The sequence below is a fragment of the Platalea leucorodia genome, assembly GCF_965183815.1.
Source record: "Platalea leucorodia genome assembly, chromosome: 4".
NCBI classification, from domain to species: domain Eukaryota; kingdom Metazoa; phylum Chordata; class Aves; order Pelecaniformes; family Threskiornithidae; genus Platalea; species Platalea leucorodia.
In genome coordinates, this window is record NC_138826.1 from 103243781 (window position 1) to 103268687 (window position 24907).

The following is a 24907-nucleotide window of genomic DNA, read 5'->3' on the forward strand; positions in this document are numbered from 1 at the left end:
TTAGAATTTACAAAGCTCATCAACAACATTTTTCTGTTTAAATAATGAGGTTACAAAACATGAAATGCAGTTATATTGACTGGTCAAGATCAAATTATTTTATCCTCAGAAGTTTATTTTGATATGTGTAATACAATTAAGGTATTGATGAAAAAGTACATTTCTTTAAAACCAAGGAAATTGTATTAATCAATAATTCAGTTAACTTCTTTCACTTCAGTTAACTTCACCTAAGACTTATGGGTTTGTACCAGTAGCAATAGGGGTAGCTATTAAGAATTCATTCGCATTAGCCTGATTGTCACTCCTATGCAAATATGATGCCATTGTTGGAATCTGAGCGAAGTAGCTTTTTGCCCGGATATGCTTATGTTTCATTCTGTGAATAAATGCCGCTTCATAAGCCTGAAAAGAAAAAAAAAAAAATCCAAATCCCATTAAATACAATTATAGTATCTAGCAATCTACATGATGCTTCATATTTTAGACAGTATAAATAGTGACCCTTTAATAAACTAAGCCAGATAATTTATTCATATATGATACATAATGAAATATTTTGTAGTTCTATACTGCTACCTTATGGCCCAATAGTGAAAATTACCAACCACTCCTTGTGGAATATTAGTCACCTTTTAAAAACAGAAAAACTTCTGGCACTTTTTTTATCTGTTGAAGATAAAACTTATTCATTTCTTTTCAGATAAGAACATTTGTACTTTACCTTTGAAAATTAAAAAAGGCAATGCTTAAATATCAACATTTGCAAGGTGACGACTATGGGAAATTTCCTTGATAAGAATCAGAGTGATTACTTACAAATAATCATGGCAGCAAGCATTTTGCAGCACTTCAGTCAGCCTTTGCGTTCAGTGGTGACATTTTCCTAAATTTCTAGTGATTAGTAGTAGCTCTGATGATGTAATAAATAACCAGAATATTTAGTTGAAAAAACCTTTTGCTATTGCTACAGTCATCGTTATGAATAATTGCTATTAAAGAAAGTGCTTGAGAGGCCTTTTTTGTTTCAGTCAATGAGAAACAATGATTGAACTTATGACATTCTAACATTGCCTCACTTTCCTTATTTCACACTCCTTGTTTTTGAAGTAAAGCTTTGGCGATGACCAGTGAAGAAAGGTGACTCCTCACTATAGCTGGCCCACTTCTATTTTTGTAGCAAGAGCTAAGTGAAAATACCTTACGATTTTTACATAGGCCTGCATACCTTACCTGTTGCTCTTCTGGCCTAATTCCCACCTCCACTGAAGCTCTGGACCTAATCAAGTCAATTGGCATCTCTTTGGCTATGACATCCAGACTTACGAAGTTAAACCAGATAAGTGCATAATCAGAATCTTTGCCTTCCTTAATGCTAGTAACAAAAATTTAATGGATGCAGAGAAGCATCACTAGATTCAGACTGCCTGAATGGCCTTGTTGACTGAAAGTGAGACAGGAGTCAATAAAGGCATTTCCAGCGTGAAATTGATTTTACCTTCTAAAGATAACACACATAAACATGTGTCTGCTTGAAGACACAAGCTGGGCACACACACACAAAATATCATGGATGGCAGAATTCCTTTTACCTTCAGAATTCCCTAATATATTTCATCCCCCAAAGCAAACCTTTAATTAAGAGAGCAATTCATTTGCTCTGTCAGTTTAGTTATCACATACTCTCAAGACTTCCAACAAGAAGGGCAATGAGTAACAGCTGAAGTTGCATTTGTGATGCACACATATTGTGTTAGAAATTGAATTAAGAACACCCTGAACAAAAGGACACTATACAACAATGACCTCAGATCACTACTTACATAAATCAATAACCTAGAGGTGAAAGGCTTAATAATCCATGACTAATTGCAGGACAAACACAACTCACAGGATTTTCTCGTGCCTTAGAAAACTAAATACCATATAATGTCCAGTGAAGTGAGATATTTCCCAGACTACCATGTTTAGATATGGAATTTGGCGGGAGTGGGGTAAAAATACACAGTTTCAACGACTTCTTTAACAAATTCTTAAGTTTTTTCAACTCAGAACAGCAATTATGTTTTTATTGCTTAATTACAAACTATAAGATTACATTGTCAAGGGTACTTAAAAGATGTCTATGTAAGAAAGTAAATTGAGACAAATTTTATCATGACAAATGGTTAAGTTCTAGACAAAGAGCCATTCTGTTATTTAGTGAGAAATTTATAAGGCCAGAAACTAACGAGGCCAGAGCATGTGCAAGAGCACAGGCACACATTGGTCCTTAGTATGTTTTTCATCCAGGCCAGCTCTTGTCTGATCTCAGCTGAGCGAAGAGCACAGGCATGATACTGTTCTCAGTAAGCAGCACGGATGAGGCCACTTAGCTTCTTGCATTTTGGGAGGAAGAATCTGGGCAAGACAGAGTTCAGGTACATGGATGTGAGCTGTACTATGTCAGCTGCCCTCTGTACTAGTGCCTGTTTTATTTAATAGTACAGACGCAATCATTTAAATAGTCACAATGGGCCAACCTAAACATGGACGAGTGTAAGGACTAAATTTGGCCAAATACCATTAGTCACAGGATTCTATTAAAACATAATCTAAATAACGTAAAAAATTAAGCCCATCAAATTTTACCTCCTGAAGGTTACAGAGCCTAAGATGTGCATCTGCCTCATCTTTAGTGAGGAGAATAGTGTTCCATGGAGACCACTCATGTTGCTTATCCCATCTGACCATAACCAAATCATAGAGGTCACTGCAGGCACTGAGAGCTGACTGACAGCCCCATATATTCTCAATCATGTACTGCAGATCTTGATGCTGAAATGGAAAACAGGGTTAAGAAGGAAGAAGCATGTTCCATTCTACAGAAAAAGCATTGTAACCATATAAGAATCCAAATAAAGCTTTGAGTAAAAAATCTTTTCTATGTATATGTCATATAATCACTTGGTTAAAGAACGTCTAGACATACACATCTTCCTTTAGCATGGTGTGGCAATTATTAACTGCATTTTTCTTGTATCATCACTAAAATATTACATTCTTACTTCGATTGTCTCTGCCAATGGCAATTCATATCTTCCACTGACATCCTGATTGCTTAACTGCTCTTGTAAAGCTTCTTAAATCTCATGGTTTTTCTCATGCAGCATGCTTAAGCCTGTTCAGATCTTTCTGGTTAATAACAATAATCCATCTCTGCCATTACTGAGATGACTTCACCATTTCATTCTTTGGTTCAGAAATAATGTTATTCAATAAGTGAGTTATTACACTACTAAATTACTTAAAGTTTACATATAATCAGAATAATCTGGCCTGGAAAATGTGGGAAATTAGGACAAGAAAAACTCCCACCTGTGACAGACCCCAAATCACTGCCTGCTTTGCTTTCTTCCCCTCACTCTGCTGTTGACATATGAAGAGTTTATTGTGCTCATGACACTCTTGTTCATTTTACCAAATGAGATTATAAAATCAGGTAGCTATGCTACAATATTAACAAACATTAATAGAAAGTCTGTTTGTAAAGGTTCTCTAGTACAGAAAGGTTTTTAATTGTACTTTTAACCTATGTTTATGGGTAGTTCACATCAATCTTAATTTGTTTAACTTATTGCTAGCCATCTGAAATCACTACTAAATCTTGATAAATTAAATTCCTGAAAAGAATGAATGAAACTGTACCAACACAGTGCTTTAGTGAAATGTAGCCTCATGTATTCTCATCCATCCTGCTTCCAAAATCCAGGAGCCCATGTAAATTCATGCCAGGGAAAATGTAAGATAAATGCTGGGCTTAGAAACTCCACCGGTAATAAATCTGTGCCTACAGATTCCAGGAACATAGAACTGTTCCTACATCTGGTCTTAAATCTGGTCCTACAGGGCCTCCTTTATTAGGTTTCACTAATTGGCTTCTGTTTTCCGTTTTTCCTCCTTTTCACAAAATTTCAAATAACTTCTGTATCTTCTTCTTAGAAGCCAGAAATTTGCAAGCAGACATATTAGCAACTACTACTATTTGCGTGCTAAGCTACACATCTCAAAAGCTAACAGATCTCGCAAAAATCTATACTGAGGCATATAAGGGTCTATGTAAAACAGATCCATAATTTGACTCTTCCTTTTTCCTGGATTACAATTTTTTTTCTGCCTGAAAAATAGGCAAAAGCTTGTTCTTTGTTAAAATTTCTCAGGTTATGGGGAAGAGTTTGATTTAAGAGACTTCTGTACTTTCTAAAGGTAGGCATGCATTTTGCTGTAAAGTTTTGCAGTTAATTCATTTCAAATGATGCTTCCCTCTCACCTCCTTAATAATTTGTTCTGTGCTCAAAAGAAACAAAAATGGCCTTCAGCACTGTCACCTGACAGGTTGGGAGCAAGTATCATTGAAGGCTCAGCAGCTGAGATTGGGAAAAGAGTTTAGGCAGCAAACTGGTAAAGGAGTTTAGCGTATTTTTAACTTCAAATGAATATGACATTCCCATTAGGACGTTGCTCATCAAGAAAAATCAAAGCCATAGTATGTACTATTGATTCTAAGGAGCATGGCATAGTTAAACCCTCTGCAAGAATAAAGGGCAGCTACAGGACTTGACACATTTGCTGAACTAGTTCATTTTGATACCAAAAAGATCTTTAGCTGCAGTAAGCAGAATTTAGTGAAGCTACCGTAACTCTCACCAACTGCTTTTTGCCTTTTAAACCTTAGCAGCACTCATAGAGGTGGTCAACCCAAACACAATTAAAATCAGTATGCAAGAGATCTGAAGAAAAATCTTTTATCTTCTCACAAAAGTCTTGCATCTATCCACAGACAATACAATCTGAGCCAGTAATGGTGCTGCACTGGGCAATGAATGAAGCTGTCATAGCTACTGCAAAAGATTTCTAGTTGTGCCCAAGTCATTTCTAGATGCCTTAGAGCTGTTTTCTGGACATAAGTGGAGTAAGGGAGAGATGGTTGTTGGGAAGGGAAGGAAAAAAAGCAAGTAGCACAGAAAAAAAAATAAATAATTCAAGGAAATGTTAGGAAAAAACCAAGGAAATTAGTGATTTAAGATACAAACCTGTTGTTTAGATAATTACAACTCTAAAGAGAAGAACTTGAAATTAATTTGGATGAAAATGACACAGTATCTAGAGATGTTGCAGTGGTACAACCACAAACAGAACTGTAAGTGAGGGCTTTCAATGGCAGCAGTTAAGAAGCAGTCATGTTTCAGTGCATCAATGGCCACCAGTCATCACAAGCAATGTGACATGATGTGAGAGAGGTCCAAAAGATTTTGGAGGATGTTTACAGATTAAGATAAACTAAGTTAGACACAGACAAAAAAACTTTTCAGCTTAAGTGAAAACCAATATGGACGAACAACATCTACAAAATCTAGGTTCTTTGATAATATTTCTTAACACAGGCCTGATAATTCAATAATCCCAATCTTCCTTTTGGCAGCTGCCATTGGCAAAGTGCTAAACCACAGCATGGCTTGTTTTGGTAGCAGTGGGATATTGATGACTGGCTTCTGTTTGCTTGGTTGTTGTTTCAGACATACTGAAAATACAGTTCAAAACCTGTTCTATGAATGTTGATGCTGTAGAGATTTTTATTACTAAATCTCAGAAAGTTCAAATAAATCTTGGCTCAATATTTTCAATAAATAACACTTTGTAATTACCTCAGATTTAAAACTTTCTCAGTGGATACTGGATGTCAAATTCTTTTGTTGACAAAATAAGTAATAATAACTAAAACAGAGAATTTGCTGAAGACAGAGACAAGAAGTTCTTTGAATTGAGTTGTTCCAGTAATGATTATTAAGAAACACTAGCTACTCAGTAATATTGCAAAAGATTACAGATGATGGTAAAAAATTCAAAAATGAAAATATTTAGTGAATCCCTCTCCTAATAAATGCAAAACAACTATACAGATATTCTACTGACATAGAACAGGAATGTCAAAACCTCAGCTTCTTTATTTTTTTCCTTCTGAGAACATGAAACAATTTAGTTGTATTACTAAAACAGTCCAAATAATGGGGCTTAAACTGTTTTACTAGCATTATGTCTTGAACAATATTATAGTCACAAAAACATTATTGTTGCTTTACAGATGGTGCCAGTATCTTTAAGCAACAGGATGGCCGTAGCAGAACCAGAAAAAGAATTTGGATCATCTGATTCTTTGACCTGTCAGCTATACTTCTACCTTCTTTTAATGTATAGCTTGTAACTACTTCTGAAAGTGCAGCTATAATTCAAGGGCTTAAGTGCTTCTTCTTTATGGTATGGAACATCCCATATCACAGGAAGAAGTTTTTGTAGCTTTTAGACTATTTCTCCACCTGTCAACAACATACACAAAATAAAAGAAAAATTATAGTCAAAGACACGGGTTTCCATTATTAGCAATGTTCTTTTAGGCAGTACCTGAACTAAGAAAACAATTTTAGCACCATCCTGATAATCAGCTTCAGACTTTCTGAGATTTTCTAGTATAAGTTTGTACTTCAAAAATACTTCTCGTCGCCGAGCCTCATTATCAAGCTTGCAACACAAGCGACATCTGCCAACGGTGTGGGAATTAGCAGGAACAGGAAACTCAGTGCATGGCAAGTAATTTTCGCAACTATGACAGAAGTTAACATTTTTATAAAGCTTTAAGGGATCTGGTGGAACCTAAAAGATTAAAAAAAAAAAAAGTTAATTTACCACAAAGTATCTTTGTATTACTTGTGTGTCACCCTAACTCTATCGGAATACATTTTACATATATTCATGCAAGTATTCTAATATATAAAAGCCAGTAATATTTATTTTAAAATACCCAATAGGGTTTATTTTTTTAAAAAATGGAAGACTAAAAGCCATTCTATTTTCTTACTGTACTTGTTAAAATCAGTTATACAAATCAGTCAATTAATTTTTAAGCTATACAAAGATCCTAGACATTATGCTCCAGTGGTCTTGCTGGTGCTTTTATATATGCAGATTGTGAGCCACTCTGGAAAGATGACAATACAGAGAAAAGAGAAACTAATTCTCCTGCATTTAATTTTTCATATTGAATCTGCTCTTTATGTCAAAGATAAAACCCTGAGACTATGGGCATATTAATATTTTGGCGTAGGAATATAAAATCATCATAGCCACATGTCCAAAAACAATATAGGGGAAGATAATAAACTAAACTTGCTAATGACCTTCCCACCCTCATATTGCTTCATGGGTTCTGGAAAGAATTTAATGTAGTCTGTGCAGAGGGCCCAAGTCTGTAATTGGATAGTTTGAATAGTCTGATAGTCCAGCTACCTATTGTGGTCATCTGCCTTTTTTTAAAGTACCCTGAGGATTCGGTTGCCTTGACTGTCTGTTGATGAACTGCCATCTTTTTTTACAGTCTACAGAAGGTTACAAGATTCAAATACAAATATAGGTGCAATTCAGCCTTCAACTCAAGGTATAGTTAACCAAAAGCTACAGATCTCCCATCTCCAATCCCTGCTATGACGCATCTAAGTAACCCTATTCATAAACCTAGTGTAAAATAACTGCTGGTTGGTTCTAAATCCCACTAACATTTACTGACAGATTCTCTACTCCTGAGATATCATCAACCACTGTAAGAGAAATCCTCTTCTGATAGATGCAGAATACACGTTGCTACCTAGGGCAGCAACATATGATAGTGAATCATATTTTTAATTGTAATCTGTAGTCAGAAAAGAAAAACAATCACACAACTTGAGAGGTGTCTACCACTACCTCCACTTCATAGATGTATCTGCTTCTCATGAAGTAGCAACTGGTTGTACAACAGAAGCTCGTAACAGCTCTTGCTTAGGTGCAAGCTCATTAAACATCACTTTGACAATGGCAATGTTCTTCCTTTCCGGACACATGGGATACTGCCTCTTGTCCAGTGGAGAAAAGATAATTGCTCTCTCTATTGGTTCCCCATTTGCTATTACAATTTACTGTTACCATCCCATAAGATCTACCATTTACAATTATCAGATTTTTTTTATTTCATACGCAGTGTTCCTGAGCTCTCTCAGTGCTACCAGCCATTTGTCAGCTTCTTATACCCATGTCTATGCCCCAGGCTTCATATATGACTCTATAAGCTTATTTGCATGAAGCCTGTGTACTTGCTACATTTTACTTCTTGAGGAAGTCCTCCAGCAATTCTACAGCAAAATCTAAAATAAAAAAAGCTTTCATTGTTTTCCATTCCCCTTCTCTACCATCCCTAGTTCAATGGCCACTATGTCAGACTGCAAAATAGGAATAATACCTTAAGTATCCTAGCAACTTCAGGGTTAAACTGTGGAGTTTTAATATACTGAAGAAATAATGTACAAATTCTTTTCCTCAGTCCTTCTAAGTTGCATTCTTTCACCTCTCTTGACATAAGATCAACTTCCCTGTCAATTAATTCCACTATTTCCTGTGTTAATTTACATTCATGTTCCTGAAAGAAAACACAAAGGGAAAACAAACTCCACAACAATAAAGGAATCAAACAAACAAAATAATTCTAATGCAGATATGAAAGCAAACTATAGATTCTTTGCCAATCATCATTCATACCTCTGCATGTTCACGTAAGAACACGTTCATATAAGAACCCCTTAGTGTCTTAGGAAAACAACCTCCAAGAAAACTAATATAAAGAACTAAAAAACTGAGAATGCTTACAGATCCTGCTTTAAGAGGCCTGTACATATACCAAAGCTGTGAGGAACTGTAAACCTGGAGGCATTAAAAAATGCTAAGCAGAGGCACAGAACACGTGCAAAGTTTTCAGTCTCCAAAAGCCCCAAGAAATATCTCACTAAGAAGCTTCCTTTGGCTATGTGAGAGGAAGTGTAATGTATATACATAGTAGATGGTTCACCCCCCCCCCCCCCCAAAAAAAAAAAAAAAAAACCAACCAAAACCCAAAACCAAACCAACAAAAACAATCAACCAATAAGCCCACCGCACAAAAGGCATGGGGGACTTTATGAGTATGCTTGGAAATTAGTCATTTCAATATTTCAAATGCTTAGCAGGAGATTCTCCAGAGAGAGACAAGAGGTGAATGAGTTCAATGTTTTCTCACCTAAAATAGAGTGCCAATTTACAGAAATTCTATAATTTGTTCGCCACAGCAATATTGACTTGTATTAAGATGGGCAGGAGTTCATAAATCAGCAATGCTCCCAATGCTATATTGGTTTTAGATCAAATTCTGGTACCACCAAAACAAACAGCAATATGTTCGTTTGTTTTAATAAGACCAGGAAGCAGCATTCTATTCTAGTTTGACATCAACAGTATCATCCTGAAAGTACCTTGAAACTCATATTATTCTTTTTGTACACTAATAAATAAATAAATAAGAAAGATTAAAAAAAATGCAGCCAGCTTCTAATTCACTGGGCACACTGGCAGCAGCAGCAGGGGTGGGAGTGAGGGGCAAAGGGGAAAAAAAAAAAAAAAAAAAATCAATATTTGCCAGCCATAAAACTGGTAACCCATACCAACAGAGAGATAAGATTCTAAACAGACATTTCAAAGAACTGGGAAAAAAAATAGTAATAGCCACTTACATCTCTGTCGTGGTCTTCATCAAGTTGTTATACATGTTAAGCTAAACTTTGTACTAAAATTGTATTATCTTTTAATATACAAAAAAGTCTAAACCCATGGGGTTAAAATTCTAACACAACTTGAAGAAAAATGTGCACATCACACAATGAAATATGACTTTAGAGTATATCTGGAATGTAAATTACAGTCTCATGCCAGGTGGTACACTAGGCTTTCTCTTGCTGCCAGCTGATCATCCTGGCACCTGTTTGCCAGAAGAAGCATTGCTTACGTGTCAACATAATTAAGTCACTCTATCTTTGGCAAGTACAGCTTCAAGCTAAACATAAATAGAAAAATAAAACATACCTTCACTGTACGTCTGAGTGTTAACAGCACATCTATTCTCTCATCTTTTGGGATGTCATTCATGCTAATGCTGCGGTAGATTTCAAATAGTTCTCTGGCACGGAGTGTGTACTGTGTATCCATTTCAGTGATTTTTCCATCATACGCTTTCCATCTCTTAGGTTGTGCACACTTCAGAAACAATTTGTATAACTCTGAGCTATTATAACCTGATCACCAGCTGAATAAGTACATTATGTTACATCAAGTTTCATCAGAGCAAACAGGGACTTAACATTGATGCCTGACTAATACAGAAGGCTAATTCTATTGCCGATATTTATACAGTACCTTTTCCACCAGAGCAAGTATTCAATTGCAAAGTATTCAATTGCACACTTTGTTTAAAGTTGCAGGTCATGAAAATTTTGACTTACAGTATATTAAAAGTAAATAATATTCTCCTACAGGGATATGCTCTATTTCTTTAAAATGAATTTACTGACAGTAGTGTTAGAATACATTTGCTCTGTATTTCATCTTGCAGTCATAAATCCCTCTAAACTATCAGTAAAAATCAATGGGACTGTTGACTGTGTAAAGATTGCAAATTTAAGGCCTCAGAGTCTACTGCAGTACAAAACATCTCCAGGGGACTGTTCTATTTATGTTAGCTATACAGAGAGATAGAAAGCACAGACTTTGTTAAACCTGACTAAGGCAGAGTATGAGTTTACAGCTTATCGGATACTTCACGTAGCTTCTTGTTTGCTAACTTAACCATAGACCATATGCCTACTACTTCAATTGTCTCTTTTCACATCTTGAACGTCTACAGACAGTGAGAAGTTACATGGCGTAAGCTGTCACTCAGTTTGAAAGTCCTACCATTCTCCTCTTTCAAGAGGACTGGTTTTGGTTGCAAACCACACTGTTACATAGGGAGGCAGGTATCTAAATCCAATAGAAAGACAGTATTCAAAACCCTCTCCCCATCATTACCTAACTCTGCTCCCTTTCCTTAATTGGGACAGCTATTTGGAACCTCAATTCTGTGTATTAATTATTCTCTTTCACTGTATTTGGAACTTGAGTGTTCACAAACAGTTGTGAACTTCACTTTGCAGTCTCAGTGTGAGTTAACTAGAGCAACACTTCATGCAGTATTCGCATGCCTAGTAATTTTCTGGATATGACCCCAGCATTGACGTAATCATTATTTTGACCAAATATACGGCTTGCTATGGTGATAAGTCATAAAAATACCAAGAATATTAGATAGTTAGAACAGATATGATTAGTCACCATCACAATCAAAATAGATCTTTCCTCACTTTTAAATAAATAAATTATAAAGTTAGGTAAGCAAAAGAAAGACAAAATAATTGAAAAAAGGATTTAACACTGAAACACTGACATTTAATTACATTATCAGTGGGGGTGAAACTCTGATTAAAGGAGGTATTGCTAATCAGAGGTCACAATTCAGAGCCAAAACTGATTAAGAAATGCAATAGCAAAACCAGACCTTAGTAAAAAATAAAACTCTTAGTTCCTTAGTGAAATCTTTGAACTTCTGCAAAATTAGAAAGAGGCGATTTTCTCTCTGTCATAACAAGGGAGCATTCGACTGTAACTTCATGACTTTGCTTCATTATCTTTGTACAGTACTAGAAATTCTAAAAAAAAAAAACAAACCCAAACCCCAAGCAAACAACAAAAATAACCCCACCAACTTAGAAGTTATATCATGCTGTAACTCCTTTGTATGGTAGACTGGCAAAAATCACTGTTTTCCACAGAGTACTTATTTCAGTATCTACATTTGATCTTCTTCAATGAAATCACTTATAATAAAAGACAGAAAAGTCATTTGCTTATGCTAGGGACAGTCAATGGGCACAGTTCACCCTAGAAAATGGTTATTAAAACTAGGTTCTTCTGATAAATTTGCAACAACCCATATGTGAGCTAGCTGTCTTGGTATTCCTCTCTGGAAATGACCCTTAACACAGACCAACTATATTATGAAAATGTTTAAATTATTCAAAGCATGATATCATATCTGTAACTTCTGTAGTTTTTTCTTACTACTTCATCATAACTGGGTATTATATAAAATAATTTTAAAAGAAAAAAAACTATGCAGCTTTTTCCTGAAAGAAAAAAAAAATACAGAGGTCTCATCAATATGAAGATTTCCAGTATTTCAGAAAGAATCACAAGCTCTCTGATTTCAGGACTATTTTCATGTATTCAAGATCGATGTGACTAAACTAAAACTTCGAGATTTTTTGCCAGCTTTTTCTTGCCTTTTAGTCTGCTGGCAGTGTCGTGGAATTTACAATAATCCTGTTATCTGTATTACTTTAGAAAGCAAGACTACTATAATTGCACTCTGCTGCCGATGCACGAAAGCAGAAAAAGGCACCTGAGGAGAGAAACACACCACCACAGACACAGAGAGAAAAAGGTTAGAAAAGTAAAAAAAAAAATCCTTAGGATGGGTGCAGAAATAGCGCAGAGCATGAAGATATGAACTGAGCGACAGTTAATAATTACACAAATTCCTTTAAGAAAATATGATTGCTGTATAAAAGCTTAATCAAGTACTTCCTCTTCCAAACACAAATGCTGAAGAAGAATGAGCTCAGCATAAAAAAGAACCCACTAGAATGTAGTGCACACACAACCAGTAGCAACCATTTTAAAAGCACACATGCATGAGGAGGTACATGCTTAAAGTAGCAAAGAAGGGAACGAAGGTTTCCATGGAGAAGCAGGTATCATATCACATTGGCTACTGCAGCAAAGTGAAATGTTTGCAGTCTTCAGATGTGAAAGGTGTTATTTCAGCTTTAACTGGCAAGTGTCCAGATTAACATTATCAGCTCAAAGTTCAAGAAATAACTGAATAATCTATAAGCTAGCACTCCAACAATAAATTTCATACTACTGGTTAAAGTGTTTAAATTACACTGTTACAGTCATAACAAACCATCCATTTAATTTTAAGATTTCCAAAATTATTTTTTATTTATTTTATTTTTTAAGAAATGCAGAAATTTTTACTTTCTTTACCTCTGAGTTAGGCTGCTACCTATGTCAACAGTTTAGAATAACAGTCAAAACCCTATAGCTGACATGATGAAAAAACATGAAAAGAAAAATTTGCAGTAGTTCAGAAGCGCACTAGATTTTCAAATTAGAAAGAAACCAGTCTCCTTAATAAGAAACATAATTTATAAATTTAAAATATGAATAAATAAATTAGTAGTAAATGCTTCAGAAACATGACACTGTCTGGAAAGAGACAGCATCTCTTGTCTCTCGTGAGTCTCCTGAATCTCCAAACACCAACTGTCATGAAGAATTCTGGTACTGAAGAACATTTTGCTTCTGATTCCGAGATGTAAGAAAACTGTACAACTTGTAAGACTATATACTGGAAGTAATCCATATAGGGTAGGACATTGAAAAGCAGTCCTTAAAGGAAAAATAAAGATAGATACTCAGTTAAGAGAGAAATATATTTGCTTTGACTGTTCCAGGCTTCTTTTTCTGAGAAGATAACAGAATAGATGGTAAATAGTAGAAGCAAACATTTAATAAAGAAATTATTCAAGGTTTTGATATCATCCCTAAATATTTAGTTTTCTGTTTTTTTGCACTCTTAAAAGCAATAAGAGAATACAGTCACATCACAGCAATAAACTTGGTAACAGTTCCACGAACATTTCACATAAGTAATTTGTTCATAATGAAGAAAGGTAATAGATTTTATCAAATAACTTTTTACAGTCCAGTTCCCATGCATCAGTAATAAAAATAATGGAAAAAAGTCTCTTTTGGACAAAACTGCCATTTTTTTCTTTTCAGCATTAAATAGTCAAAATTAAAAAAAAAAAAAGTTAGATAGTAAGAAAACTATTTTTGTTGCAGTATTTCTTTTCATAATTATGTCGCATACTATTGAAAACAGCCACAAAATAAACTATTTCTTTTTTCTGAGGGGATGGATTGCTGGGATGTATACCTAAAAAGGACTTTGTTTTCGTATTTTACACTAAGGTGCCATTGAATCTAATGCCATTCTAAATCACCTTTGTGTGTGAATGAATTCTCATGTTTGTTTTATAGATGAAAGCCTGAAGAACACTTGCGTTAAATTTCATCCCCAAGATTATAAAAGAATAAAATCTCAAATTAAAGTTCTAATGCAACTGAAACTAGTGAATTAATAATTGAGTTCTTTTTGATATAAGATTCAGTCAAAGCCCTTCTAGGTTTCTATCCTGTGCATGAAAACAGAATAAATGCTTTCTTTAAAGACAGACCTATGATGACCAGAGGCCTGTGCTCAATGGGGAAATAAATGACAAATCTAGTTACTCAAGGGTAATATTTCTGAGGGAAGAAGAAGGAAAAAAAAAAAAAAAAAGAATCAATTAATCCATTCTGCAGGGTATTTAATTTTACAAATACTTGCTTAAAGGTTTGCATTTAAGTTTACATGCAATAGCAAACTTTTCACTATGCAGAAAAACGAACAGAACATACCAGAGAGAAAATCACTTAATTATTAGTTTTCATTAGTGAAACTGAGTATTTCTGAAAAAGAAGCTAATATAGGCAGATTTTTAAAGTTTCAAAAACAGATTAGGAAAGAGCATAGTTTCATGCATCAATTCCTACATCCCTGTAATGCACACAATACAAAATATAGAATAGAATGCAATATCCTGATGCTTTATAACCTCAAATTAACCATTCTGAATTGTTAGAGTTTGAGCCTTTAATGCTGTTAACAGTGCCATCAGAATCATGTTCTTTATGCAGAATAGTTACATAATACAAAATTCATCCACTCAGTGCTATTTTTTTATATTATATATACAAACCTGAGATTTACCATAGACACAGGTAGTTAACAGTCTTAATGATGCACTGTTAGTCCTTCAATCAGTCACAGAGCTAAGAAATTCTCAGCTTGGAAAAAGAAATTTACTGAATTGTATTGACCTGAACAACTAGATAATTTGGATATTTACAACATTAGCATTCACATGATTAACTGTTAAAGCTACAGAAGTTACTTTTGGCAGGTAGTTTGCAGATGTCTTTTCTGTTCCTGTACTTTGGTATTCTCTGTGTTCAGCCTAAAATTACATCACTGACCTTATCCAAAAAGCGCAGTATTGCTTTTTGTTGATTCTCCTCATCTGCATTTAGTTTGTGTCTCCCAATGGAAGCAATCATCTGTGCCTCTTGTTCCAGAAGTCCACAAAATGCTGCTTTTCTTTCAGCTCCAGTAAGAGTTCTGTTAATCCGTTCAGTCTCCTCCTGCCTCCATACTACAGATACAAATATTTGGGTATTTTTTTACAAGATGCTTTCCAGTGAAACTTCTATTTTCATATTTAAGAAATAACATAATTAATTTTCAATATTCATTAAAAGCCAGTTTCTATGTTAGGGAATGGATTGTTATGCATATTTCTTCTCCCTAGTAACAAGCGATAGGATGAGAGGAAACGGCCTCAAGCTGTGCCAGGGGAAGTTTAGGTTGGGCATTAGGAAAAACTTTTTCACTGAAAGGGTTCTCAGGCATTGGAACAGGCTGCCCAGGGAAGTGGTTGAGTCTCCGTTCCTGGAGGTATTTAAAGAACGGATAGATAGGGTGCTCAAGGACATGGTTTAGTGATGGACTTGGCAGTGATAGGTTAACGGTTGGACTCAATGATCTTAAGGGTCATTTCCAACCTTAACGATTCTATGATTCTATGATATTTTCAATACACGCAAAATGGCCCAGAAATTAATTTAAATTATACAGATGTTCTGTGAGAGTATGTGTGTGTGCATCAGTGTCAAACTGCCAATTTGTACTCCAAACTCAAAGATGGGTTAGGAGAAAAAGGAGTTCTATGTGAGAAAAAGAATTTAGCTTCTGTGGAAACGTGTGATGAAATGATTTCTTCACGATTTTGCATCTAAAATAACTGTTTGAGACTCAAATGGCTCCAAAAGGTATGAGCAATAGGAACTTTTTAAACAATTGCTCATCGAAGTCACAAGAAAAGATACCACGGAGATCATCTCAACAGATTAAAGAGAGCATCTTACTGTGGTACCACTAGTACTCAGTGCTGAGAATATTACTGCTTCTCCCTGCATAAATGAGTAAAATCTGAAGAAGCTTGAAGTCCTCCAAAAGCAAGATAAAACTTGACTGACAGTCACGTTTAGCACTCCAGGTCTCACACTGAATATTTGAGTGGTGTCATCTTTTGCCATCTAAGGCAGATGCATGCGCATTAATAATTAGACAGTCATTGCTTTACTCTCCCTTTCCTATTCTACAACAGAACCCTTCAAGTGGAAGTGGCACGCAAACCACCAGATAATAATGCCAGCAGCACGTGAATCAGTACGCATTGTATAAGAATCTGGCCTTCTGACTCTTAGGGTCAGATCACCAAACCACAGGTACCTGCTGCACGTACAAGTTAAACTACTTAATGACAGAAACATACAGATGTATACATACGTGTCTATCGTGGCTTATTTTGTAGTACCCATTTTTTTGGCTTAAGTGCTGATACACAGACTATATGCCCTTATGGAAATCTGTTAGTAAAATCAAATTGTGTTTACTGAATAGTGTTTTCTTTTGCATACATTGTAACAATTCTTGGCTTTTCTGAACAGTCTGTTCCATTTCAAATACATCTGGAGTTTTGTAGGGAATTTTATAAGATCCAACACTTCAACATTCCTGAATAACATCTCAAAGTGTTGTTATTGTTCCAGAACAGTTATGCAAAAGCAAAACCCAACGTAAAGAAAACAATCCAATAAGTGATGCACACTTACTGAAAAAACCTATAACATCCTGTATCAGGTAAGATTAGAGGCAGGAGGAGGGAAAGGAGGAAGGTTTATTTTCTGCCTGTGCCTTCCTTATCTACAATACCTTATGTTTTCCATTTTAAAATATTTCAATTAATTTCCTTAAGACTCTCAAAGCCTTGGTATTAATATGACAGCTGTCTGACAAGTTCTGAGTACCCAAAGATATATTTTTAAACAACGCCATTTGAGCAAACAAAAGCACTGTATAGAATTAATTTACATGAAGCTTTATATGCCTGAAGGGGGCAGCAACTTCAAAGGTAGAGCTAATAACTACAGTAAGCAATTTTTTTACTTAGAGCAATGAAGAAGCTGTCAGTTATCATCAGTACTCTCCTCCTGATTCACCATATACATGCAATCAAGTTAAAAACATTCCTTAGATTATCTATTCTACAGACAGAAATTTTACTCATTGTAATTTTTATTCCAGTTTTTATAAAATGAAGTCGTTTGTGCTGTTCAAATAAACAATCCATATTTCTACATGCAGACACACTGCATATATAGATACATCTCATTTGCACCATACAGCCAACAGGGGAAGTTTCTGTACCAAGAGGAACTGCTTGTGCTGGCTGACCCTGTAACAGTATCCCCCTGTGGTGATCAGCAGCAATAACCTTCACAGATCTCTAGAGGACAATAGTCTCATTCTATTACTGTCACAATGATTTAGCTTGTGTAGGCTGTTGACACTATAAGAATGTAAAAGTAGTTTCAGATGCAGGTGAAAAAAAACCCCAACTTCCTAGAACCACTAAGCTCTATTAAAATAAAGAGCATGACTGCAAGTCTCCGTGTAGAGAAGCAACTAGTCAACACTGGTAAACAAAAACAAACCAGAAAGATTGATACCAGACCATTATTTTTAACAAAATGTTAAAAAGACATTTCAAATACTGGAGTTTGTTCTGTTCCAGTTTCCAAGTGCTTTTTCAGGTTGCCTAGATATTAAATTCCCAAACATGCAAAGCTGAAAGTTTTATTATTTGTGAATCCAATGGCATTAAATTAAGCAAAAGAGACACTTATATAACCATAAATTTTAAATCTAAAAATATTGGGAATATCAGCACTCATTCACAACTTTAACTCAGCTTTGTTGTTTCTATTGCAAATAAGACTCATCACACTTTAAAAGAAAAAGTGGATCATAGATTTGATAGCACATTAGCTAGGAAGCAGGTTTTTAAAGAAAATATTGCAGGAAATCAGCTACCAAATAGTAGCACTTGCCATAGGTGGAAGAAAAACGATGATTTGAGTGCCTTGGCTTTGGATTACCTAGTCAGACACACCTTTAATAGGGCTTGATTCTTGTGAAGTGAAAAGCTAACTATCTGTGAAGAAAAAGAGGGGCAGGGGAAACAAGCCCTAACAAACCGCAAATCTCATGAAGATACCATTCCTGAAATTCTGAAGTTTAAGACCAGTAATAATTTTTACATTTGTCACAAACAGTAATATTTACAAGTCATTTATACATTCAGACAAAATGATTTGTTCAATGCCACACAAAGTATGACAGTATTAAAAGATTAGCGTATAACTTGGGAATTCTTGAATCATGATCCTAAGCTCTATGAATAACACACGCCACTAAATTTATGCTCAGTTTACCATGGACGAAATAGCTGGGTTGGTTTAAGGTAGGTCAGGTGGCTTTGTAATGAAGCAGGTAATCCACTAGGCCAGTTCTGCTATAGGGACAGTAATGTTCAAACTGACAAAGAGCTATACCATAAGCAAGCATTGTAGCCTTAGATAACATGGGAGCTGTTACAAGTCACAAGGTGAGCATCTTGCTTAAAAGCAGACATTTTAAAAAGAACTCTTGCAGTTCCAAGTCCACTGCTTTCTATTGTTTTTGTTTTTCCAAAAGGACATACTCTAGGTTTTTTGTTACATTTGCAACATCATTCTCCTGTAAGTTATGTCAATTATGTGCAGTATTAACCTTATTTTTCCAGGAAAGTTTAGAGGTGCTTGCCTATATTAGACACCATCCACTCCAACAGGAAAAGTAAGTCTTTCAGGATGCCCTGTAGGACTCCTAACAGATTTTTATAATTTTGACAACACAGTTTTGTGAAACATGGAATAAATTCGAAAGGAGAAAAAGCAGAAGGAGAAGACAAGTAGGACAAAAGGAATAACTTCAATCATATATTGAAAAATTCTGGGCAAAAATTTAAGCCATGATAAAAAACATCTATATTAAATGACGAATGATACATCTTAATAGTAATTTCTTCATGGTATTATTTTCAGCATCCTAAATGTAGAGTAAAAAGATTAAAGTAACTCTGATAAAAAAAAAAACAAAACAGTTCCTATTCCTCTAGCTGACCTTAACACTAGAGGTGAAAAAAAAAACAACCAACCAACCAACTAACTGCTGAATAGCATTATTCTACAAGCCGATCATTTCCTAAAAAGGTGTGCTGGTTTTGGCTGGGATAGAGTTAATTTTCTTCATAGTAGCTTGTATGGTGCTATGTTTTGGATTTGTGATGAGAACAGTGTTGATAACATATGGATGTTTTAGTTATTGCTAAACAGTGCTCACAGAGTGTCAAGGCCTTTTCTGCTTCTAGAAACATATGAAAGTCAAATAATTCTTTAAAAATCAAAGGAATTCCACTGTAAGTCAAAAAAAAAGGGAAGTAGCTACAGAAACATGTCAAAACCAGAACAGTTTGTTTTAAACAACCTGTACTTTTTTGTTGATTTAAGAGTATCCCTTTAAGGGAAAACTTACATTTTAAAGCATGGTACAGTAGCTCAAAGTCTTCTTTTGTTTTAGGGTTCAGTCTTCGTTCGTGCTCCCTTCTCAGTTTTTCTTCTTTCTCTTTTTTTTTCCGTAACTCTTCTTGTGCCTCCCATACCAGCCTTAACCTCTTTTCTTCCCTCAGATTTTGTACTACATTTATAGCATGCCAACGACGGAAGTATGTCTGTAATACTATTACCTATATGATAGTGATACAATACCAAAGAATCGTGAATTTAAAACAATACAGCATAATATTTTTTTCTTAACTGTTATTTTTTCTAGCTACCTAACTACATTTTCTAAGATTTGTCTTGTACTCAAACTAATTTAAATGTTACAAAAACAGTCATGTACTATTAGTCTAAACACTAGTATGCTTACTTATGTAGATAACTGCAGGAGTTTAATCAGTGAGTACGGTGGAGAAACTATGTTCAAATAATCAAGTTTATAAACTGCAATTACAAAATCTATTTTTCTTTTTTCAAATCTCTCCTTAAAAACCACATTTTGCCATGTATTGTTTGTATTCTTTTCTCTTCAGCTTTGTGGGCAGAGGTCCTCATTTTGCTATTCATTTATATAGTGTCTAGATTGGGAATTCAGACACATATTTGCAAAATTTCTTTTAAATTTCTAAATACAAAAATCAACACACATACACACAAAATCAACGACACTTCGTAAACAAATGATGAAAGTGAAATTACCAATGCTGTTATGACAGAACTTAAAAAGGAAAATTAAAAAATCCACCTTCCAAAGCTGTGGCCATTAAAGACTAGGGAAATGTCTATACTAAGCTACGGGAGCACAACGCACAAGCCTGAGCTTCTACAAGCTGAGTTAGCACTTGCACCACAAGCAGTTTAGCCAGGTCAATACCATGAGATAATAAGCATTGTTCTGCATTGAAGGCTATCAAGCACAAAACTGCACTAATACAGTTACATGGTCTCTAGAGATATCTTAACCTAACATTCCTCTTGAATGCGTCTTCAGCTAGTATTTCAATATGGAACTACACTGCACTGTGCGAATCCATCAACTTGAACCAACATCAAGCTGATGTCTCTCTATTGTGCGTTATAGATTACCTACAGATACGTTACAGATTTCAGTAAGTGGCAGTAATGATCAGAGTAAAACATATTGGCAGCCCTGAGGAAATAGCTACCTATTAGGGTTCCACTTCTACAAAACGCTTATTGCCATCAGCTGATGCTGACCAAACAAGAAGTTCTTACAGAAAAATTCTACCCAGAAGATTTCAAAGCATCTTGCCAAATGTCGATACAATTATCCTACTTGGACACGTGGGGAACCGTTTCTCTATTTAGTTAGGTTCAGACTGTCTTTTTTAAGCAATCAAATTTATAACTAGACCATTTACAAAGCAGTGCCCCACCTAACATGACATTGGGTGTACTTAAGTTAGGTGTGCAGTCACTGAATATGTGGTTTTCAAAAAGCGACTTGGAATGCCTAAATGGCATCCTCTGCCCAATGACTATACAGAATCTGTCATCAGAATCGCCTGCATGAGGCGACTCAACGCACCAAAAAACTCCACAGGCCCATTGCGTGTGTTTGAACAGCCAGGTTCTGCCTTAATGCCAAAGCAGGAGCTTGAACACAACCCAAAACAGAACAGTATGCCAAAAGGTAACCTGTCAGGCCTGTTAAGACAAATAAACAAACCCAAAAACCACAAAACTCATAAGCTGAATGCAGGTCTCCTAAATCCTATCCCAATATTCTATCCGTCTGAGGCCATACATTAAGCATGTAGACTCATAGAATCATAGAATGATTTGGGTTGGAAGGGACCTTTAAAGATGACCTAGTCCAACCCCCCTGCAATTGGCAGGGACATCTACAACTAGATCAGGTTGCTCAGAGCCCCATCCAGCCTGGCCTTGAATGTTTCCAAGGATGGGGCATCTACCACTTCTCTGGGCAACCTGTTCCAGTGTTTCACCACCCTCAGCGTAAAAAGTTTCTTCCTTATATCCAGTCTGTAGCTTAGATCCTTCTAAAGAGATCATGAGAATGCCATAGGGACAAGCCTATTCTAATCCTTTATGCTCTATATGGAAGCTTAACTGTCACTGTAAGACAGAAACCAGTAAAATCACAATTCTTAATATTTAAGAAACCACAAGGTCTCAAATGTCATTAAAAACACTAATACTGTAAATGAGCAGACACACACTTCCCCCATATCTGAAAGATTACAAAATGTAAAGATTAAGCAGACATTTTGCAGTTCACTGTTAAATTCACTCTTTGAACACTCTGAACACTCATTAAATACTCAGATAACCTTCGTAATACTTTGCTTTACAGATATAGTTTCAAACAGATCAGAACTTACTGCTTCAAGTCTTCGTTTATGGTATTCTTCTGCTGTAAGATACTTGCCAGGACTTACTAGCTTGTCAGTCCTGTTTGACACATACAGGCCAATTTTAGTCATCTGTGTTGATGTTGTATTTTTTGTTTGTTGTGGCTTATTTTTTTCAAAAACAGTCTGGGGAAAAAATGCATGTCAGATTATAACAAAATGTACAGAGATTTTTTCCCTTATTACAATAAGTGGCAAAACTAGCTATTCATAATAAAAATCACAAGACTAATGATATTCACCCACTAAATACTTTCAATTGCACACTTATTTTTGATCTACTTCCTCATTCCTATTGGAAATAATTGTGTCAACATTCTATTCTGTTTGGCAAAAACAACATTCCAAAAAGACACTACAAAGCCATTACCTGTGTTTCCCTACAAAATAATTGAATTCCTTTGTCAGGTCGTTTTTTGGGTATGGTTTGTGATCCTGCGTTATGAAATTCCACTCCTGTTTTCCTGTTCTTAAATCCACCCAGAAATGGTTTACGATAGGTAGGTCTTTCAACTTTTACAACTACATCTTGGAAGGAATCAGAATCTGCTAAAATGGAAGTTCCAAGATAGAAATATTGTTTCTTTTAGTAACAGTTTGAGATTAGAGCACAATTACAGATATTGATACATGTTTACAAACAGCATTTACCTGTTTGTACTCTGACAGTTATGACATCAGGCATGTGGTAATCCTGTTGAACTGCTTTCCCAGGAAAATGTTCCTGATCAAGACATAACTTCTCAGTCTGCATAGTTTCATCAAAGTTAGCCCCAGTCCTCCTAAAAGCTTCATCAGCCTCAATCATGTTTCCTAAAAATAAAACCAAAATTAATATGCTTCTCAAAACAAACAAATAAATTAACTCAAGTTTACCCTGAGATGATTTCTATTGAAACACTGCAACAAAGAATAATCATAGATTTTTGAGCTGGAAAGAGAGTCTACTTGAAAGCTGAAACAGTATTATCACACACTTTTTAAAGAGATATCCAACGTAATACTGTCACCACATAAAAAGTCATTCATACTACAATTTTTTTAAAAGTTACAGTGTTTTATTTGCAAGTGCATAATTTTAAATCAAAGTTACCCATTTATACAGTCAACTTTTATTGAAAAATCTTACCTAAACCTGCTCCAATTTAGACCTGATGTAAGCATATGATGGCTGAATCACTGTTGTCTTTCACACAATACTCGATGTGGTGTTTATTCAAAGACTACATTCTGAACCAGATCTACTTAACTTGAAGCTCCAGAAATTACTTCTTTTTGATTTAGAGACAAGAGTCCATCTGGCTTTGGTACAGTGCCCTTCCTAGGAAGCGATCACCAGCTACTCAGAATGAGAGCATCTGAATGCAGCCCAGCCAAGAGGAGGGCAGGCAGCAGCTCCGTACGCTGAAGGGTCACTCATGGTGTGCACCTGCTGGACGGGATGTGCTGCCTTCCGCTCTGAAGACCTAAGAAAACGGGGCACTGAACTGGAAAGAGGGAGTAACACAGGACACCCAGAATGGAGAGGAACAAGTGCAGGAAATGATGGAGTGTTTCGGGGACTGCAGGAGAAAGGCATGGATAACAGAAGGGTGGCAGGTAAGTTACAGGGGACTCTGAAAGACATAAAGTAGTCAGGTGATTGCTATGGTCTAGTCTGAACTGTTAGTAGCCCATGTACTCATGCGAATTATGCACCGAGGTTTTTCAAATGTGTCTACAAAACATGTATACGTACTCACACATGTTTCTGGAAATGAAGATCACTCTATAAAATGCCACATTACTCTATAAATGGCTACTGCAAGTTGAGATAAAGAATACGTTCCTCACCTCTTCAAGCATGTTTTATATAAGAATTTAAAAAGTCACTTCAAGACCAAAAACCAGCAAACACGAACAGAATGAGGGTGTAGGGGGTGCAGGAAGCCATAATCAAGTTGAAGGAAAAAAATCTCTTTAAAGCTCTAGTGTCAAACATTTTAATAACTTCTTTACCTGTTACTGTCCTGCTTGCCGTATGCTCTGATAGTACTGAGTTTTGGGATGTTTGTTCTTCCCTTTCTGAATTTCTTAATTCAAGTAAAGTAAAATAATTCTCATTGGTAACAGGAGTTGTGCTCTCAGATGATGCGCTGAATGGGGCATCTGGCTCAAACACATATTGCTCATTATTTCTGACCACTTCTTGATTGCCTAGTCCTTCGCTGGGTAACTCCCACTGTGCTAAACGCGACGGCTTCTGTTCCTTCAGAGCTGCCTGCTCCAGGGAAGACTGCTGCTCGCAGCCCTCCTCTGACTGTACAGTGCCTGCAGCTTCTGCACGCAGAGGCTTTTCTGCTGGGTCCCCGTTCTTGGCCTCTCCGACTGCTCTTCTATCTGAGGATGCTGATGGCTGCTCCGCACCCGACTTTTCCATTGTAACAACTTCAAAGGAACTACCCTATGTTTCTTCCGTTTCCTACAGTATCAGTTGCACGTTTTTAATCTTTCTGCAAGAATAATCACAGTATCTATTCAAAATTGCATACCAGCACATTCCTACTACCAAACATAGCGGGGACTTAATATCCTGAAAAGCCTTTTCTGTATCTATTCCCAAATAGTCTATTTAGAATAGCATGAGGCCTTTGCTTCCACCAAATGTGAAAAACTTGACGTCTCCTCACTGATGTTTAACAAACTTAATACCCCATAGCATTGCCAGCAGGTAGTCGGCATAATTCTTTCTTTTTATATATATCCATATATATATATATATACACGGAGATAGATATATGGAGATATAGATATAGATATATAACGAGACTTTACAGAGCAGTATTACCCAGAGACAGCACACTTTTAAGGTTTATCCACGCTGCCACTGAAGT

The 24907-nt window shown here is 35.8% G+C and overlaps 1 protein-coding gene across 1 annotated transcript in view; it reads right to left on the reverse strand.

The window, feature by feature from the left end:
- Positions 1-237: 237 nt before the first annotated feature.
- IQUB (IQ motif and ubiquitin domain containing) overlaps positions 238-24907 on the reverse strand; it is a gene marked incomplete at its 3' end in the record, with an annotated part of 29018 nt that continues 4348 nt past the window's right edge. The window contains exons 3-13 of the mRNA XM_082311187.1: positions 24033-24526; positions 22686-22847; positions 22405-22580; positions 22005-22160; positions 19613-19823; positions 15112-15287; positions 9955-10125; positions 8306-8482; positions 6439-6687; positions 2632-2817; positions 238-405 (exon numbers count right to left, since the gene is read on the reverse strand). Of these exons, the coding sequence (XP_082167313.1) occupies positions 238-405; positions 2632-2817; positions 6439-6687; positions 8306-8482; positions 9955-10125; positions 15112-15287; positions 19613-19823; positions 22005-22160; positions 22405-22580; positions 22686-22847; positions 24033-24453 (2253 nt within the window). The 5' untranslated portion in view covers positions 24454-24526. The remainder of the gene's footprint in view (positions 406-2631; positions 2818-6438; positions 6688-8305; positions 8483-9954; positions 10126-15111; positions 15288-19612; positions 19824-22004; positions 22161-22404; positions 22581-22685; positions 22848-24032; positions 24527-24907) is intronic.